Consider the following 19,788-nt stretch of genomic DNA (forward strand, 5'->3'; position numbering starts at 1 on the left):
ATGAAATTGAGGACAGAAAGTCCAAATTTTAAAATTAGAGTTCATTCAATTTCTTATATTATGATTTGCTAAGGGCGGCACGGTGGCTCAGCTGGAAAGTGTTGGCCTCACAGTTCTGAAGTCCCGGGTTCGATTCCGGTTTCCCCCCCCCCACATCCCAAAAACATGCAACATTAATTGCCGCTAGGTGTGATTTTGAGTGCGGCCGTTGCCTGTCTCGATGTGCGCTGCGATTGGCTGGCAACCATTTCAGGGCGTACCCCGCCTCCTGCCCGTCCACAGCTGGGATAAGCTCCAGCATGCCCCGGCGAACCCTCGTGAGGATAAGCGGCAAAGAAGATGGATGGCTGGATGATTTGCTTACCTTCAGTTCAAGTTCTTCAGTGGTCTTCTGGTACTTTTCCGTGGTCGCTTTCAACTGAGAGTTGCATCTGACGATGGCTGCTTTGACTGCGACAAACATGAAAATTATACAATATTAAAAGGCATTAATTATGTCAGGATACACCACACGGTTGATGGATGGATATGTGTGCCTTTAGAGATTTTATAACGTAAAAAAAAAAAAAAAAAAAAAAAACGGATTTTTGACTTTTAACCCCGCTATGGTAACCAGGCTAGCATTTAGCATGTGAGAGAGTTAAATAGCGAAGTACGTGACTGACCTTCTTTCAACTTTTGAGTCTGCTCACTGAAGTGTCGTTCCGCGCAGAGGATTTGGTGAAAGAGTTTGTCCAAACTCATAGTCGATACGAGGAGAACTGAACAAACAAAAACAAAAAAGCAGTTTGAACAAACTTTTCTAGCCAGCAAGTCTCATAACAAGCTGCACACTCGATCGCGCAACCCCGAATAGTAACATTTCTTGCCCCTTTTTTATATCGTTGCATTTTCACCCGTTTTCAAACTCATAACTGGTCTCGATATTTATCGCAAAATAAGGGATTTTTTATGTCCTGGAGTTGACTTTAAAAGACATACCCGATAATTCACGTATCATGTAAACGAAAGAATCTTTGAAATGTTTAAATAGCGAGCCAGCGACGCACCTGTTCCGGAATCACAAGCTGGGCGACGTGACGCCAAATTGACTTGCACCAAAAAAGGTGAAATTGAAAGCGTTTTTATATCGAACATTTATGACCAATTAAATGTGTTTTTATAACGAACTTTATGACCAGTGTACATTACCGGTTATAGCTTTGCGTCAATTTAATCACAGAGATAAGCTACACTCACCGAAATTACACAGCTTGCCGTAGTTGACTAGTTGCTAGCACAAGAGGAGAAATATGTATTCACGTCAACAACAACAAAAACAAAGTTTGTGAAAGCAGCTTCAAGCTTAGCAAGTCATCCAGTCCTTGCTCAAACGCAAGAATCAGGTGAGTTTTATGCATCATTTCTCAGACGCATTGACTTGTTAAGTGTCGTAAGTGACACGATACCATCTGCGACTCACCACCGCTTTCCTGCAAAGAACTTCAGACCCTTAGGAGGGCTTATCTGATTTTTTTTACATCAATTTTGAAGTTAACAATGTTACCGGTGTTTGTTTTATTTTTCTGCCATTTAGTGGTTCGCTTGCGCGTCTACGCAGCTCGACTTCCTGCAAAATAATGCTCACACAGGACACTTAATTAGGTACACCTATGGAAGCTAAATACACGAGCTCTACAAAACGTTTTGCCTTTACAAAGATAAGCATTAATTTATATTTATATATATTATTCATATGATATTTTTGCATTATTTTTCTCAAAGCATTTTTTGGGATTTGCGTGCATTGAAAAATTCAATGGTAAATGTCATGTTTTACGATTTCCTCAGTGTAGTTACTCAGATTTCAAATATAATAAATACATCATTTTTAACGACATTATTCACCTGTATTTATTAAAATATTTTCATGTAAATCTGAAATTGACCATGTATGGCCCCAAAACGATTCACATGCAAAAGTCCACATTTGTTGCGATAATTTAGCTGTTTATTTATTTTTTATTAAATAAGTAGCTCATTAGTTTATTATGGATAACATAAAACTAGAGGTATGCATTTAGCATATTTAATAAAATGTAATATTTGCTTAATTCGTGATAATTCTCCGCTGGGTACAGCTCAGCTTCAAAACAGACGTATAGATATAAATATTTAATGAGAAATATCAAATGAGCTGGGTTATGATTTGACTTTGATGTGTTGTTTGTATATTGTTCTTTTTTGGATGACTTGCACCGCGGTGCTGTACTTCACACGGTCGACAGGTGGCGTCAGTGACCGCTGTGTGTGGATCGGACCTTGACGCGAATGTATTTGTCTCGCTTATATATTTTCATATCAACATATACATACACGCACGAACACGCATAATGACCTCGTTATGCCGTCTCGTGTACAAGATATGATGCTAACTGGGAATATAAGTTTTGTCTGGTTTGCAATATGATGAACGTGCACGTCCAACTATCCAATCACAAACCAAAATTACACCTCAATTTAAAGTGCTTGCTATCAATAAAACTCAGTTGCTTGTTGTTGTTGTTTTTTTTTGTTTTGTTTTGTTTTTTTGTTTTTGGGCCGAAAAATGCGTGAAAATTAGATTGGCCGTTGCGTGGGAACTTGATGGGAATGATAGAAAAAGAAAAGAAAGACGCAGTGATCGTCAGGTTATATTCCTGATTTGCGTGCGGTAAAAAGCTGAATGTGCATTTGCGCCGGCAGGAGCGTCCCACGGCGCTCGGGCTGCCCTGTCGGTCTTTCTTTGCGTGCGCATCGTGCAGGCGAACATTGTTGGTGGCGCACTGGAGGGGGGAAGCTGGCGCGCTCTTCTTCTTCTCCCTTCCTCTTCTTGCTGCTCTCGCCATTCTCGCCAAATGCGCGGCTCGGTCACACGCGAGCACCCCGCCGGACGAGCACAACGACTCCCCCAGCTTGTTTGCAACAAGCACGTGTGACATTCGGAGCGGTTTTGTGTGGGGTTTTTTTTTTTTTTGGTTTGGTTTTTTTTTTTTTTTTTTTTTGAATGCGCGGTGATGGAATTCCTTCCCGTGGATTTAAAGTGAGGCCAACTTTGCGTATTTTCACCCAGCGAGGCTGTCAGTCGCGCGTCAGGGGAGGATGATTCTCGCTGGACTCTGTCTTCTTCTGCCTCTTCTAGGTACATGCTCGCCTTTTTTGTGTGTGTGTGTTTCATATTTTGTTTTTTTTTTTTCCTCTGGCGGTGTGAGGGTGAAGCCCGGCCGCTCCAGGCGTGGAGCGGCTCCCACGCGGGCTCGGTTCCGAGCTCCAAAGTGCGACGTCAGACGCAGAAAGTCGTCCACGCGGGAGCTTCTTCTTGTCAGGACCGTCAACTTTTCCACGTAGAAGTTTGAATTCACGCTTGTAACTTTTACTGAGTAGTGAAGCTTGTACGTGATGTAAATGCATTTCATTGAACCTGAGGGGTGAAGCATTTTGAATGCAATATTTCAGATGGATTTTTTTTTTTCCTCTCCTGTATGGTGATGCTGCTACCATCGTACTCAGAAGTATTAATTTGAATATAGTGAGCCTTTCATCTATCTAAAGAAGATAACCCACTTGATGCAAAAAAAAAAAAAAAAAAAAGACATAGAGGTGGCAATAACGATACGGGGCGATATATCGATATTTGGTCCCAAACAAATCGTGACACGACGTGTTTTCGAACATTGTATATGCATTTTCTTTAGATTTAGAATGCAATGAAAACATCAAAAACAAAAGCAGGTGTTGTACAATCATAGCTAACATGACGTGATGATATCGATATTTCACTGAAAACGAAACAGTGATATAGCTTTGAAAAGTTTTGCCAATGTTTTGACCTTTTCATGTAGCTGAGTAAAATTCCCAAAATATCGGAAACTATAACATATATAAATCATTAGGGATAACAATAATTGATTTCTATATTTTGGGCCAAACAAAAACAGCAGTACTGTGATACATCTTTTTTATTATTATTATGGTTATTAATCTAAACTCACAGTGTTTTCTAATACTTTAATCCCTTCATATATCTGAATAAGGTAAGGAAAATGATTTTATGTTTGAAATAATGATACGGGCAGCATGGAGGGGCAAGTGGTTCGAGTGGTGGCCTCACAGTTCTGAGGACCGGGGTTCAAATTCTGACCCGTCCTGTGATGGCTTTGCATGTTCTCCTCGTGCCTGCGTGGTTTTTCTCCGGGTGGGCACTCCGGTTTCCTCCCACATCCCAAAACATGCTCAGATTCATTGGAGACTCTAAATTACCCCCCCCCCCCCCAGGTGTGCTTGCGAGCGCGGCTGCCGTCCGCCTCAACGCGCCCCGCCATTGCCCGATGGCAGCCAGGGTAGGCTCCAGCACTCCCACGAACCTTGTGAGGATAAGCGGCTCAGAAAATGGATGGATGGATGATGATACGTGGCGATGTCAGTCCCAAAGGCAACAAAACATCAACATTGTGATATATTGTTTAGTATTTCTAGTATTCAATATTGACGTTTTGTCCCTTTTAGATTTTTTTATTAACTTTTCGGGAAAGACATAAGAAGGTCCAAATTATGATACATTTGATATCAACCTGTGATATCGGGTAGACAAAACTCTATTTATTCCCGTTGAATCAATAGTGTACCATAAGCGATAAGTGATACTTTGATATTTTGTCCCAATCAAAAAAATATGAATCGTGTGGTATCGTTTTACATCATATTGTGAATTGTTTCTAATATTTTCACCCTTTCATACAGCCTATTAAGTTAAACAGAGGCAAGACAATGTATAATAAGAGATAATGACACAAAACTATATATTGTTATTTTTAATTGATTGGGGTCAATATGTTTATAAGTATCTTATTGGACAATGATATCTTGGAGGTGAATTATTATTTGATTAGCTTGTATGATTAATGATACTTCATTTGCTATTTTGTCCCAAAGAAACAAGAATATCGATACAGTGGAATATATATATTTTTTGTTGTGTTTCTAATAAGTTGACCATTTTCATGTAAATAAATGAGGTAACCAAAATATCAAACATAACAAAAAATACGTGCAGCGAACCCATTCACAAATTTACCGCTTTGCTAATTTCCTTGTTGGAACTCGTTTGCCGTTATTCGCTGTTTAAAAAAAAAAAAAAAAATTACCTAATTGCTGTTTTGTGTTTAGGCCCAAGCCAGATCAAAAGGTACACATTTTGCTCTCACGCCATCTGGTGGCAACTTGGTGTCAAGTACCTTTTTTGCTGCCAAAAAAGGAGGCACCTCTTTTTCCGGCCTCTGCATTAATTGCAATTACGAAGGATTCCGTGCGAGTGTCAAATACGTTCTTTTTTTTATTCGTACTAGTAGCTAACCAAATGTCATCTGTCGTTATGACGTGGCACAATAATATTCCTTTTTCGCGTCTACCTAATAATTTGACCCCCTTGCCCTTCCCCAGATGTGCTGCACGGGGCCGAGGAGGGCGCACGGGCGTCGCGCATGGACTGCGTGCGGGCCAGCGAGCAGTGCCTGAAGGAGGCGGCGTGCAGCAGCAAGTACCGTACCATGCGGCAGTGCGGCGCGGGCGCGGGCAAGGAGGGCAACTTCAGCAGCGTGGCGCGGCGCGAGGCTCAGGACGAGTGCCGCAGCGCCGTGGACGCGCTCAAGCGGAGCCCGCTGTACAACTGCCGCTGCAAGAGAGGCATGAAGAAGGAGAAGAACTGCTTGCGCATCTACTGGAGCATCTACCAGACCTTACAAGGTGCCTCCGCCACTCTGCCTGCCTTTCTCTCTGTCTGTCTTTGGACTTTTGCGTCAGCGTCGACGCATTGTTACTCATTCAACTCTGCTGTCCGTGCCAGCGTCACACATCTCACTCACTCCTCATTGTTAGTTTCTAGCTGTTTCCCTTTTTTTTTTTTTTTTTTTTTTAACGCGGGTTCCTTTCAACAAAAACACCAATTTCTGAACAAAAAGTGCCAAAAATGAACTTTCTGTCAAAAGCAACATCAAGCATAACAGTACCGTGAGCCCACCCGCTCATAAGCCTCACCCAGTACATTTGTAAAGGAAATACCATTTGGTACATACATAGGCCGCAGCCGTATAAAAACCGCAAGTGCCCACATTGAAACCCAAATTGAAAGATATTTACAAAGATGGTACACAGAGTTTAACGTTAGCACCGCCTCACTAATGCTAACACTAGCGCCGCCACTATAACACTAATGCTAGCGCCGCCGTGCTAACAGGGCCGGTTAAAAAAAAAAAAAAAAAAAAACATACTGGTAAAAATCCCTGAGACACGGCAGTAACATGCTAGCACAGCACTAACAGAGCCGGACCTGTACAAGTCACTTCCTCGGCACATATATTCCACCGGTCTCACTCTTACCTTTTCCGCTCGAGTCCCCCCTGACGGCCGTTAAAAAAAGCATAAATTAGCTGCATCACTGCATAAACCGCAAGAAAAAGTTGCATCTTATGGGCCGGAAATTACGTTGACTTTGATGGTAATATTTAGTGCTTTTATGATACGTCGAACTATTTAAAAAAAAATAAAAAACAAGAGTGGGAAAGCGCTTTTGTTTAACAACGTGACAAGATTGACCGGAAATGTCAAAATGCTCAGTCCTATTGGCATGGCCACTTAAACCTCGGCACAATGCGGCAAAAATTCGGAAAATCGGATAATAGGTTTTGAAGAAATGTGTATGTGGGAGGTTTTTTGTGTCCCCCAAAAAAGTATTTTTGTGTTATATCGAAAATCTAAACTAAAAATGCTTCATTATTATTTTTGTGTTTTTTGCAAACTTACACTGAAAATGTCAACAAACAAAAAAAAATACATTGCGAACCAAACCAAGCCTTCGTCATCTTTTCTCACCATTGCGACACACACTTTCTATGATCAGTCGCAACGTATACTTTGTTGAAGTCATAAATTATAAATTTGAAATGTTGCTTCCAACTTTGTTTATTTATTTATTTTTTTAACCCACAATGATTACCCCATCTGTTTTTCTTTGTGTAAAACTGAATTATTGCTTGCTGAATATCTTTAGCGATGCGTGTTGAAAGCTGAATGATGCTCCCAAACAGTTTTAGGGTGATTGTTATGTTGCCTTCTTCTTCTTCTTTTCCTTTCGGCTTGTCCCGTTAGGGGTCGCCACAGCGTGTCATCTTTTGCCATCTTAGCCTATCTCCTGCATCTTCCTCTCTAACCCCAACTGCCCTCATGTCTTCCCTCACCACATCCATAAACCTCTCTTTGGTCTTCCTCTCGCTCTTTTGCCTGGGAGCTCCATCCTCAGCATCCTTCTACCAATATACTCACTCTCTCGCCTCTGAACATGTCCAAACCATCGAAGTCTGCTCTCTCGAATCTTGTCTCCAAAACATCCAGCTTTGGCTGTCCCTCTAATGAGCTCATTTCTAATCCTATCCAACCTGGTCACTCCGAGCGAGAACCTCAACATCTTCATTTCTGCCACCTCCAGTTCTGCTTCCTGTTGTTTCTTCAGTGCCGCCGTCTCTAATCCGTACATCATGGCCGGCCTCACCACTGGTTTATAGACTTTGCCCTTCATCCTAGCGGAGACTCTTCTGTCACATAACACACCAGACACCTTTCGCCAGCTGTTCCAACCTGCTTGGACCCGTTTCTTCACTTCCTGACCACACTCTCCATTGCTCTGTATTGTTGACCCCAAGTATTTGAAGTCGTCGACCCTTGCTATCTCTTCTCCCTGTAGCCTCACTCTTCCCCCTCCACTTTTCTCATTCACGCACATATATTCTGTTTTACTTCGGCTAATCTTCATTCCTCTCCTTTCCAGTGCATGTCTCCATCTTTCCAATTGTTCCTCTGCGTGCTCCCTGCTTTCACTGCATATGACATTGTTATGTTGCCTCCTATTTTTAAAATACAGAATTTGCTTTTTCGGGAACGTATCATCTGTGCTTTCATCCTCGATCAGCTTGTGCCAAGGTGGAATTTTAACATTATACACCATCTCATCCTGCGCTTTCTACTTTGGCTTCAGACCAGACTTTTTTTTCCTCCAAAAAAAAGAAAAGAAAATCTCGTTCAGTTTCACCACTTTTTCTTCTGTTATTCACATACCCTGGTGTTTATAATTATGGGTGTACCCCATTAAAATGGAGGGGGGCGGTGTCAGCTAAACTAGGAAGTAGAGTGTGTGGCCCGGTGTGGCCGAGCAGCAGCCCTTTGTGAGAGGCAAAAAAAAGATGTCAGGCTGTAGTTTACTGCGCTGGATCTGTTTTCCACTGCAATGAGAGTGTGCGCAAATGTGCAATTGCGCAGCATAGAGGGTGGCGGCCATTTGTCATTTTGCTGTTTCGGTGGCATTTTTTTTTTTTTTTTTTTTATTAGAAATATCTAATGAAACGAACGCGAGGTGAGCAATGCCAAGTCAACACATGGCTGGCGTTAAATGTCTATGGCTTTTTTTTTTTTTTTAGATGAGATTCTCCGTTTACTCCATGACCTTCGTCATCTTTTCTCACCATTGCGACACACACCGTATACTTTGCTTATACCCAACATATACTTTTTTCATGTCATTTGTCCAATTTCCAACACGTTGGCATTTCTCTCCCAATTTAGTCCAGGCGAGAAGCGCCGATTCACCACCTAATCTTTAACTTCGACTTAAAAGATGTCCTGATCTAAAATCCAAAGTGACGCAACGCTGCCATCAACTGGCGAGAGTGGGTTATTACAGTGCTTTCCGATCTTGGATTTACGAAATGATTAAATTGCGGGTGACGATTATAAACATCCACAGCAGCGGATAGGTTTGCACGTTTGCACTTATTAAATATTTGTTTTAGTTATAGTCAAATGTGTATACGTAAGAAATGCAAAAAGTACCTCATCAATGAATGACCTGGTCCGCGTGTCCTTTTCAAAATTCAAATATGAGCTGACGTCTGTATCCGCGAGCCAACATGACACATTGCTGCGCGCTCAACTCTGCTGACTGTGTCAATGTGACACATCTTACTCATCTGACTGACTCATCGCAGCTTTTTCGAACAGAAAAACCACCTCTTTTGTCCCTTCGGGCCACTGTACCCTCCCCTTGTGTCCGGCTAGATGAGACTGAATGTCATGATGTACGTGTAATATATCAGACTCATCATAGAGCTGGGTGACATCCTGTCGTTTTTTTCTCTGTTTTCTGGGATGCACATCTTTTTTTTTTTTTATACCCAAACATTATCTTGCATCATCTTGCACAGAAAAAAATTCAGATGAGCGTTTTATCTTTACAGATAATTTTTAATAAAGGCTTGCATGCAAATCATGCACGCAAACATGATTCTTGCTCTCATAAGATTTGAAGCGTGCAACAGTTTGACATCATAAAATGAGCCGCAGTAGAGTACGTTTTACGCGGTGCATGAAAAGCCGACGTCGGGTCAAACCGGTCCGGTCGGTCTGCGGGCGCTCAATGGCTCGCTCGGTGGGGAAAAATTGTACGATATTTTTCTCGCGTGTGTCCAATTCTGTCGTTTTTGGCCACGTGGCTCAATGTTGCCGAGGGCCCAAGTTGTCAATCGACGCTGAGTGCGCTTTGGTAAACTAACAGCACGTGTTAGGCAGGATGGAGGTTGCAAATATAAAAAAATAAAATAATAATAAATAAATAAAAATAATCATGTGAAAAAAATGTCCTGATGAAGTTGAATTAATCAATAAAATTGTTTAATTCCCTAACATTAATAACAACTAGAACGACTACTACTTTATGTATTTTTTTACTTTTTGAAATGTCATAGCTTTAGATTTTTTTTTTTACTCTACAGTGGTTTGACAATTTCTGTATTCACATATTTACTGATTTATTTATTTATTTATTTTGGGGGGGGTGAACCTAACCTGTTATTTTGGGTTTTTTTTTTTTTTTTTTTTTTTGTTTTTTGTTTTTTTTGGGGGGTGGGGGTTCCAATTCCCCCAGTTTTCCGGCTTTTTTTCCCCAGGGAATAACAATGATGGTCAGTTGTTTGCAGATTTTTGCTTTCCTCTTGAATAATTTCTATTTCATTTTGACAGTTTTTTAGAATTATTTTTTAAAAAAAATTGCATTTGATTTAATCAGATTCTAGAGGAAGTTTATTTTTTGTTGTCATTTTTTTAAATGCTTCATTTTACTTTAAATGTGATTAGTTTAGTATTAGTCAGCCGTACGGATATCGTAAAACTGTTCGATCAGAAATTAATATAAAATAATCCGAAAAGCTCATATGTGAAATGAATTGACAAATTGAAAACAAAGGAACATTTTTACTCTAATTACAGATCAATTTAATTAGGTTTGGTTTGGATTAACGATGTATCCAATAGGTCATGTCATCTGTAGTGTATCTTGTAAATGTGATGTTAATCTTTTCTCGTTTAATGGTGTTTTGAGAAGATTTTTATCGGAAATTACGAATTTTCATGGGCGCCGCCATTTTTTTTATTTTTTTTTTTTCTTACCTTTTACGCGCTCCTGCGTAGGCGTGACGCACTTTGACCTCTGCAGTCACTTTCTCCGGGCACAATGGAGCTTTTTCAGCGCTGCCAAGTTCCGCTTTAAAATCTGCGCCACCGCTACGGGGAAACAAGGACGAGGATGGATAGCGGGGGAGGGCGGGGGCAGTCTGTGTGTGCGTGTTGAGGGGGGCAGGGCGGCACGGGCGGGGTGGGCGACAGTAAACTCCGTCCCCGCCCGTCCCTGCGAGGCGACTTCCACTTGTGCAACGCCGCTGACCAACCTGCCCAATCAAGCGTGCGGCTGCGGCCCAGCGTGGATATCGACTGACCCAAATAAGCGTGCGCGCGGCAGTCGTGGACAACGCGCCAATATGCACGCGGGACATTTCTACGCATCGTTCTGCCGGGGCTGCGCAATCGTTGATAATGTTTCGATAGTTTTAATACTGTTCTCGATACGGCAATTGCGCGACGCCTCGTTCGGCGGGAGAAAAGCACGTGTGATACGTCACGGATCCACCCAGGGAAATGTGAAAAACTGTTGTTAACGACAAAATATTGAGAGACTGATATTGGAATTGAGATATTGAGAGATTAATATTACTATTAATTAACCAAAGGTGCGCTGTCAAACAACTGAAATATCAGTATTTGATCTCGCTGTTTTGATCCATTGACTCCATTTTAGTGGATTAGGATATCTCCACATGTTGCTATTGTACTATTTAGCAACTGTACTATTTAGCAATGTGACGGGGTAAAAAAAAATGTTTGTCCATTGTTATGAAATGGATGATTTTTATTATGTTATTAATGAAAAAACGGTAGCCGATATGGGCCCATGCGGTTTTTTTTCACCGCAAAACATGATTTTGACGTAGACGGCTTTTTGAAACTCCCGCCATGAAAATCCTCTCCAGAAGAAGCAGGAAGTGACATAAAGGACAGAAGCGCCCCCAAGTGGACTCGTTTGTTTACATTAGTTTTACCTGCGGGTAGGTAGCTCGTTGTTCCTCCGTGTTAGCCAAAATGCCGGCTCGGTGCATTGCTGGATATTGCTCGAACACTCGGGAGGATGGATTTACCCTTTATAAGTTTGCAAGAGACCCGTGAAAAATGGATTGCACGGGTGCAGAGGACGAGAGCTTCTTGGGTTTCAAATGTAAACTGTAGGTGTGTATACAGCTCCAAAAAAAAATAATATATTGGGACGGACCACGTAATAGGTCTCTCATAACATAACAAAAGATCCGCGTGCAAAATGTGTCGATGTGCGCATTGGACGGCGTCTGGCTTCTGCGTCGCATCGCTAGCGGACGGCGGCTGCGTTCTTCAGAGCCGCACAATGCCTCACTCGGCCGCATGCGACGACAACGCAGTCAAGCGCCCCGGCTCGACGGTGTTGTTCATCGCGTACAGCGGCGGCTATCAACAACCCCCTAAAGCAGCACGGCTCGGCTCCGCGATAAACCACCTCTGCGCCGAAAATGAGCCACACCGGCCGGATTGGCCGTGATCGCATATCATTTGAATATGGCTCGAAACAACAGCTTCCGTGTCAGAAGGGGCGTGTTCCTGTCCCATAGTTAGGGTGCACCGCGTGTTTTCATTGGCGAATGTCCGGGTGACGTCACGGACAGAGGACGCAACCAATATGGCGACCGCTTGGATGTCGTCGAAAGACACTTCCGCAACTTTGCGCATGGATGACGCGCTCTCCGCTCACATTAATTTTTTCGTATAGACATTGAAGTGAATAATGTTACGTGTGTTTTTCATTTCAATATCTATTTTAGAATGTTTACAGGCTTGACCTTTTAAAGTGTGGTTTAAGGTGTTTTGTAATATTTGTGGCCTCTCGTGGAGAGACCAAAATATCTGCTTCATCTCTCAGTGGGCCACAAACGCCGAGTAATTAGCTCGTGTCATTAGTTGTACTTAATGAAGTCGTCCCGCTCCATCACGCCTGTCTATAACTTTGTGTTCTCTCCCGGCAGGTAACGACTTTTTGGAGGATTCTCCCTACGAGCCCGTCAACAGTCGCTTGTCGGACATTTTCCGCCTGGCCCCCATAATCGGTGAGTCGAGCTCCAAACCCGTTGGCACAGTCGGCTCGTCTTCCCGTCTACCGCTACTGCGCCGTTGTTTGTCCGGCGTTTATCTGCACCCTTCCCCCTGTCACCCGTCCCTCCTCTTCTTCCTCACCGCTATCCGACCATGCACACCGCATGCAAGTGAGCCCGCATGGTGGAGATAAAACGTCTGGGTCTCATTGCGCAGTGACGGAAGACTGGGTGAAGGTTGTTCGGATAGCGCCGTTGTGTTTTTCCTCATGTGTGGGAGTCTACCAGAAACTGGAACCGGAAACGTTTACAAACAACCGTTCGCGCTCACATTCGCACCTAACGGGCAATTTTAGAAGCTTCAATCACACAAGCGCGCGTGTTTTCGGGATGTGGTAGGAAACTGGAGGAAAGCCACGCAAGCGTGGGGGAGTGCATGGAAACTCCCCGCAGACGGAGCCGGGATTTGAACTCGCAAGCTCAGAACTGTGAGGCAGACGTGTTTGGCAAAAGTGGTCCAGTTGTGGATTTCAAAGAGAGTTTGCTGTCTTTCAACTGTTGGCGGAGATTCGGATGTAGTCTCAGTTCATGAATTTGCTAATGCCGTGTCGCTTCTGATCTGAATCCTCTCAGCTGCGAGGATGACGCTCAAGGCAGCTCCGATGTTCAACCTTCTGGGGATCTGTCCAATTCCTTCTCTTTATCAGTTGCTAAAAGAGGTGGATATTCCGTCATAGTTTCAGCAAAGCTACTCAAGATTATAAGAGGGACCAGAGCTGTCTGATTTTACAAATATCCACCCATCCATTTGCTGAGCCACTTATCCTCACGAGGGACGTGGGGGTGCTGGAGCCAATCCAGGCTGTCAACGGGCAAGCGGCAGGGTACACCCTGAACTGGTTGCCAGCCGATCGCAGCGCCAATAGAGACAGACAGCAGTCACACTCACAATCACACCTCGGGGCAATTTAGAGTCCGCAAACACGAGTAAAAAGAATGTCAATCAAAGAAAAACTCATGTAGGGCTGCAACTAACGATTATTTTTATTCTTTTGATTAGCAATTGACTACCGATGAATGGATTCATTGTTGTACCTCCACATTCCAGTAAACGGCACACACCTGAAAAATTAACTCAAGTACAGTCACCATATTTTTCTATCGTAATTCCCGGCCGACAGAGCGCACCTGGTTATAAGCCTCACCGAGTACATTTGTAAAGGAAATACCATTTGGTACACATATACCCCGCAGCTGTTGAAAAGCCGCAATTGCCCACATTGAAACTCACATTCAAACACGAGATATTTACAAAGACGGTACACAGAAAGAGTTTAACGCTAGCGCTGATGCTAGCGGTAACGCCACGCTAACGCCGGTGCCGCGCAAGCGCTAACGCTTACAGTGCCCGTTAAAATAAAACTTACCGGTAAATATCACTGAGACACGCCAGTAACAGAGCAACAGCACGCTAGCGCAGCACTAACAGGGCCTGTAAAAGTCACTTCCTCGGCACGTATATTCCACAGGTCTCATTCTTACCTTTTGCGCTCGAGTCCCCCCCTTGTGGCCTTGAGAAAAAAAATACACAAATTAGCCGCATCTCCGCATAAACCGGAGGGTTGAAAGCGTGTGAAAAAAGTCCGCAGACGGGAAGAACTCGAGCGTAGGTCGATAATCGGGACAAATTTGGGCCTTCTGATCCCAATTATCGCACGCCCCTAAAAGATGATCGCGAGCGATTGTTCTGTCGTGCAGGATGAGTTCAAAGTCGATTTACCGACAATCGTGATTGAGCTCGAGTACTAAGTGTGGATCGCGATTAGTCGGGTCTGAAGTAATCGTGCATGCGTCTTGCACGGTTGTTATTGATGTTGTTCAACGTGGTCTTATACCAAGCAAGCTAATTGGGTCTGAATTAAGTGTTCATCCATCTTGTGTGTATTCCTGCCGTTGAAAATGTTCTTAGACGAAGCTGTTTTCTTGTTTACGTCCCGTTTCAAAATGGCAGCCCATTTTGGGCAGCATTTATGTAGCTAATTGGGCCTGCATCACACTTGCTGTTTTTTTCTTCCTCTTTGGTTTCAAATGCTCTCAGACGAGTGTTTACTTTTTTTTTTTTTTAGCCATAACCCTAACGCAGCCTATTTGGGCACTGAGTTAGGTATGAAAATGTTTCCTCTCTGCTTTTCGGAATGTTAGGTCATTATTTCAGTTTCATATTTTTTCATTTACGTCTCCTTTAATTTATATAGAAGCACGTTATTTCTATTGCATTTTTTGTTGTGCGACTTTTCCCTTGAGTTAAAAATGGTCTGACTTCAAACTATTTTACTCTTTACGCTTTTTTTTTCTATCCATCCATCCATCCATCCATTTTCTTAGCCACTTATCCTCACAAGGTTCGCGGTAGTCTTCTTTTCTTTTCGACTTGTCCCGTTAGGGGTCGCCACAGCGAGTCATCTTTTTCCATCTAAGCCTGTCTCGTGCACCCACTGTCCTCATGTCCTCTCTCACAACATCCATCAACCTTTTCTTTGGTCTTCCTCTCGCTCTCTTCCCTGGTAGCTCCATCCTTGCCATCCTCCTACCAATTTCCTCACTCTCTCGCCTCTTGACATGTCCAAACCATCTCAGTCTGCTCTCTCGAACCTTCTCTCCAAAACATCCAACTTTGAGCTGATTTCTCTCTGAGTGAGAACCTCAACATCTTCCTTCCTGCTACCTCCAGTTCTGCTTCCTGTTGTCTCTTCAGTGCCACCATCTTTGATCCGTACATCATGGCCGGCCTCACCACTGTTTTATAAACTTTGCCCTTCATCCTAGCGGAGTCTCTTCTGTCACATAGAACACCGGACACCTTCCGACAAGTGTTCCACCCCGCTTGGACCTGTTTCTTCACTTCCTCTGGATTGTTGAGCCCAAGTATTTGAAGTCGTCCACCCTCGCCATCTCTTCTCCCTGGACCTTCACTCTTCCCCCTCCGCCCCTCTCATTCACGCGCATGTATTCTGTTTTTACTTCGGCTAATCTTCTTTCCAGTGCATGCCTCCATCTTTCTAATTGCTCCCTGCTTCCACTGCATATCACAATATCATCTGCGGACATCACGGTCCAAGGGGATTCCAGTCTTAACCTCATCTGTCGGCCTATCCATTAACACAGCGAACAGGAAGGGGCTCGGAGCGGATCCCTGATGCATTCCCACCTTTATCTTAAATCCTTCGGTTGCACCACTGTTCTGCTAATTGTGCAAGCTTGCGTTTTTGATTTCTAATGCTTGAAAATGGTGTCACACAAATCTCTTTTCCTGTTTACCCACGTTTTCATTTTTTTTTTTGAGGCAGCAAACTAGTCAGGCCCGAATGAATTGCGGAGTCACGCCGTGTGCTTGCCGTTCACATGTCGAAAGCGGTCTCGCAGCGAGCTCCTTTTCCCGTTGACTCCGCTTTGATCCCGCCGGCAGCCCGTCCAGGCAATCGCGCACGTTTCTTGCTCCTGCCAAGTAGAAGGCCAAGATCTTGAAATGGTGTCGGGCCGCTGCGCCAGAGAACCTTTTAAAAGAAAATCTCTTTAGAAGAAGTATGATGAGAGAAATGTCAAAGTCAGGCTAAAAAAAAAAAAGTGACATAATGGAGTGTCTGGGCAGCGGCCAGACTTGTCGCGCTACTGCTGCAAACAAATGAGATTTACATTAGTGCTTCTTCAAAGTGCCACTCAGGAATATTCCTGGACCCACCTATTTTTTGTTGTTGTTTGGAAGCAATAACGCAGCATCCTCAAGGACCTTGTAAAACAAACGGAAGAGTTTTGAAGGTTTGTCGCAAGACAAACTCGAGGGCAGGGGTCGGGAAAATGTTGCGCTCGAGGGGCATGTTTACGTAAAACTGTTCTGGGAATATTTTCAATTTAATTTTCAGATCACCCGACGTGCAAATGTTCCCAATTCTCCTCCCGACCTCTCCGCGTGCAGGCTGCGAACCGCTCCGGCGAGACTCTGAGATTGCGGCCCCCGTTGACGGCTGGGTTAATACATGCGCATGAATTAAGCACCTGGATTAAAGAATTGCGCGGGTGGGATGCTCCGTACGCAGCCCCTGGCCCTACTTTTCCCACCCTTGCCGGAGTTTGGATTAGCCTCCTCGCCGTCTGTATTTGGGAGCAATTTCTTTTTCAAGCTCCATGTTTGACAAGCATCCCTGCGGTAATTACAAAGCGCTTCCCCGGCTTGTTAGGGAGTATTTTTATTTTTATTTATTTTTTTCGCCTCGCTCCCTCGCTCGCTGTGTGTTGACGTGTGTTTGTGTTGCCCCCTCGCTCCTTAATCCGCGTCTTCCTCCTCCCCGTTGGCTGGCTGGCTGAGCTTCACCCACTCGACGTGTCGACACTTCAAACGCGTCGCGCAAACCGGCGCGCATGAAACATCTGGTGCGGGGGCGGCCGCCAGGAGCCGGAGGGGCTGCCGGCGCCACTCCGACCACGCTGGTTGCGCGGCAAGTCCTTCTCAAGAGGCGACAAACTCCTTTATTTTCAATATATCCATATTTATACACGCACAACATTTTTATTACCACCCATCATTCATATCCCAAATCAGCTTTCCCCATTGGAATGAATCTAAATGCCGTTAATCTGTTCCAGACCTCCCCCGACCAAACAATAGTTTTGAAATGTGTTTTTTATAATAAGGTAAATATCACTCTGTAATAGTGCTCTTGAGAAAAACATCCTACTCAAATGGAATGTAAATAATCAAACAGTTTGTGCCTCACTATGAATCTACGGCTGCTCCTTCCGGTGTGTGGAATTGGCCACTGGGGCCAACGTACTGTAATATTGTCATGCGGAATTTATTTTTTACCCGATCCTTCCTGCCTTCACCTGTTTTGCCAAACGTGGAAGTTACGCCAACACCAGATTACCACAGTATTTGGTTATTTATACACTTTCCTCTTTGCGGTCGTAATGGATAGGCTGACTGATGATGTGAGACTGGAATCCCCTTGGAATACGACGTTCGCAGATGATATTGTGATCTGCAGTGAAAGCAGAGAACAGGCGGAGGAACATTTAGAAAGATGGAGGCATGCACTGGAAAGGAGAGGACTGAAGATGAGCTGAAGTAAAACAGACTATATGTGCATGGATGAGAGGGGGAGAGGGAGAAGAGATGGCGAGGGTGGATGACTTCAAATACTTGGGGTCAGCAATACAGAGCAATGGTGAGTGTGGTAAGGAAGTGAAAAAACTGGTCCGAGGAGGTGGGAACAGTTGGCGGAAGGTGTCTGGTGTTCTATGTGACAGAAGAGTCTTTGCTCGGATGAAGGGAAAAGTTTATAAAACGGCGGTGAGGCCGGCCATGATGTACGGATCAAAGATGGTGGCACTGAAGAAACAACAGGAAGAGAACTGGAGGTAGCAGAAATGAAGGTGTTGAGGTTCTCGCTTGGAGTGAGCAGCTTGGATAGGATTAGAAACGCGCTGATTAGACAGAGGGATAGACAAAGTTGGATGTTTTGGAGACAAGGCCCGAAAGAGCAGACTTTGATGGTTTGGACATGTTCAGAGGCGAGAGAGTGAGGAAATTGGTAGGAGGATGGTAAGGATGGAGCTACCGGGGAAGAGAGCGAGAGGAAGACCAAAGAAAAGGTTGATGGATGTTGTGAGGGAGGACATGAGGACTGTTTGGTGTTGGAGAGGAAGATGCGCGAGACAGACTTGGATTGAAAAAGATGACGCGCCGTGGCGACCCCTAATGGGACAAGCCGAAAGGAAAAGAAGAAGAAGAAGGTGAAGTAAAAAAAAAATGCCAGTAATATATGTTACAAGAAAAAAAATTGGTAGAGATTTTCAAGAAATCCATTTAGCAAGAAAGCCGAAGTAGACACACTTTATTTGCTTAGCGGGCCGCAAAAAAAAAAAAAATGTGGGGGGGCCCAAATCTTGCACTCAGGGTTTTGACATTATGGGCTGCCAATGTGTTGAGATAAGACCGTATGTGTGTGTGTGTGTGCGCGCTCATGGAAGATAAAGATAAAGTGAGGTGGGGAACGCGGAGGAGTTTCTTCAAGGTAGAAATGGGATTTGCTTTAACCGTTTAAAAAAAAAAAAAAAAAAAAAAAGCATCATGCCTGATCTTTCTGCACTTGTTTTTTCACTTGGCTGGCAGATGACATGTCGAGCGTTTGCTCTGCTTTATGGAAGCAAATTACGAGTTCACATGTTGAGCGTGTCACTGTACCCGTCAATGCGGTCCAACGTCCGGTCACCGTGGCTCATTTGGATAAATTTCATTTTGGACTTCATCAGCGTGCGCGCCCTGGAATTCGCCCAAAATGGCCGCCTCCGAACCAAATGTTTGCAAATCTATAAAATGATCTTTGATCACAGACAGTATAATCCATCTATTGTATTTAAAAAAAATGGTAATATAGCCTCGCTTTCCATTGTCTAGTTTTTCAGAGTATACTGAAGAAAAATGTAAATACTGCCATTTGTCCTGATGTGAAGTCAAACTTCAAAGACTTTCTATTTCCACAAAAAGATGATTTATCTCGAGATTTGTTCACAAATCTATAAAAATCTGTGAGTGTACAGTCCTCCTTTGCCGAAAAAAACTCAATCCGCTCAGACAGCATGATTATTGTTCAACTGTCCCGAACGCTGCCCACAATAAAAGGCCACTCAAAGACGCGTAATTTTACTGTAATGAAAAAAGGAACTCTGATGTTCCAAAATTAAAATGAAGTCACCCGGGTACTTCTTTAAGCGGCACGGTGGATCAGCTGGAAAGCGTTTGCCTCACAGTTTCTGAGGTCCCGGGTTCAATCCCGGCCCTGTCTCTGTGGCGTTTGCATGTTCTCCCCGTGCCTGAGTGGGTTTTCTCCGGGTGGGCACTCCGTTTTCCTCCCACATCCGAAAAACACGCAGAACTAATTGGACACTAAAATTGCCACTAGGTGTGATTGTGAGTGTGAGTGTTTGTCTCGATGTGCCCTACGACTGGGTGGCGACCAGTTCAGGGTGTTACCCCGCCTCCTGCCCGTTGACAGCTGGGATAGGCTCCAGCGCTCCCCGCGACCCTCGTGTGGATAAGCGGCTACGAAAATGGATAGATGGATGGTTTTTCTTTAAATTGAAACAAAACAAAAGCATACTTTGCCATCTTTACAATGAGTTAGTTTTTCTCGTTAAAACGAGATAATTTGATGAAGTTTAAAAA

At 43.8% G+C, this 19,788-nt stretch overlaps 2 protein-coding genes across 10 annotated transcripts in view; one reads left to right on the top strand and one right to left on the bottom strand.

Annotated features, from left to right (window-relative positions):
- Positions 1 to 1,573, bottom strand: part of ccdc172 (coiled-coil domain containing 172) — a 119,203-nt gene extending 117,630 nt beyond the window's left edge. For 2 of the 6 annotated variants that reach the window (XR_009797506.1, XM_061837811.1), the window contains exons 1-3: positions 1,050 to 1,186; positions 666 to 761; positions 365 to 450 (exon numbers count right to left, since the gene is read on the bottom strand). Coding sequence is in view for 5 of the 6 variants with exons in the window: in XM_061837811.1 (XP_061693795.1) it covers positions 365 to 450; positions 666 to 761; positions 1,050 to 1,137 (270 nt within the window). In the remaining variant the exon portion in view is untranslated. The other 4 variants (XM_061837814.1, XM_061837815.1, XM_061837813.1 and 1 more) reach the window with 4 other exon arrangements.
- gfra1a (gdnf family receptor alpha 1a) overlaps positions 968 to 19,788 on the top strand; it is a 69,712-nt gene continuing 50,891 nt past the window's right edge. For 2 of the 4 annotated variants that reach the window (XM_061837806.1, XM_061837809.1), the window contains exons 1-4: positions 1,253 to 1,385; positions 3,092 to 3,160; positions 5,458 to 5,760; positions 12,501 to 12,581. In XM_061837806.1, the coding sequence (XP_061693790.1) occupies positions 3,121 to 3,160; positions 5,458 to 5,760; positions 12,501 to 12,581 (424 nt within the window). In that variant the 5' untranslated portion in view covers positions 1,253 to 1,385; positions 3,092 to 3,120. Of the gene's footprint in view, positions 1,107 to 1,244; positions 1,386 to 3,091; positions 3,161 to 5,457; positions 5,761 to 12,500; positions 12,582 to 19,788 lie in introns of those variants that run through there. The other 2 variants (XM_061837808.1, XM_061837807.1) reach the window with 2 other exon arrangements.

Source organism: Syngnathoides biaculeatus, chromosome 12 (genome assembly GCF_019802595.1).
Source record: "Syngnathoides biaculeatus isolate LvHL_M chromosome 12, ASM1980259v1, whole genome shotgun sequence".
Lineage (NCBI taxonomy): Eukaryota > Metazoa > Chordata > Actinopteri > Syngnathiformes > Syngnathidae > Syngnathoides > Syngnathoides biaculeatus.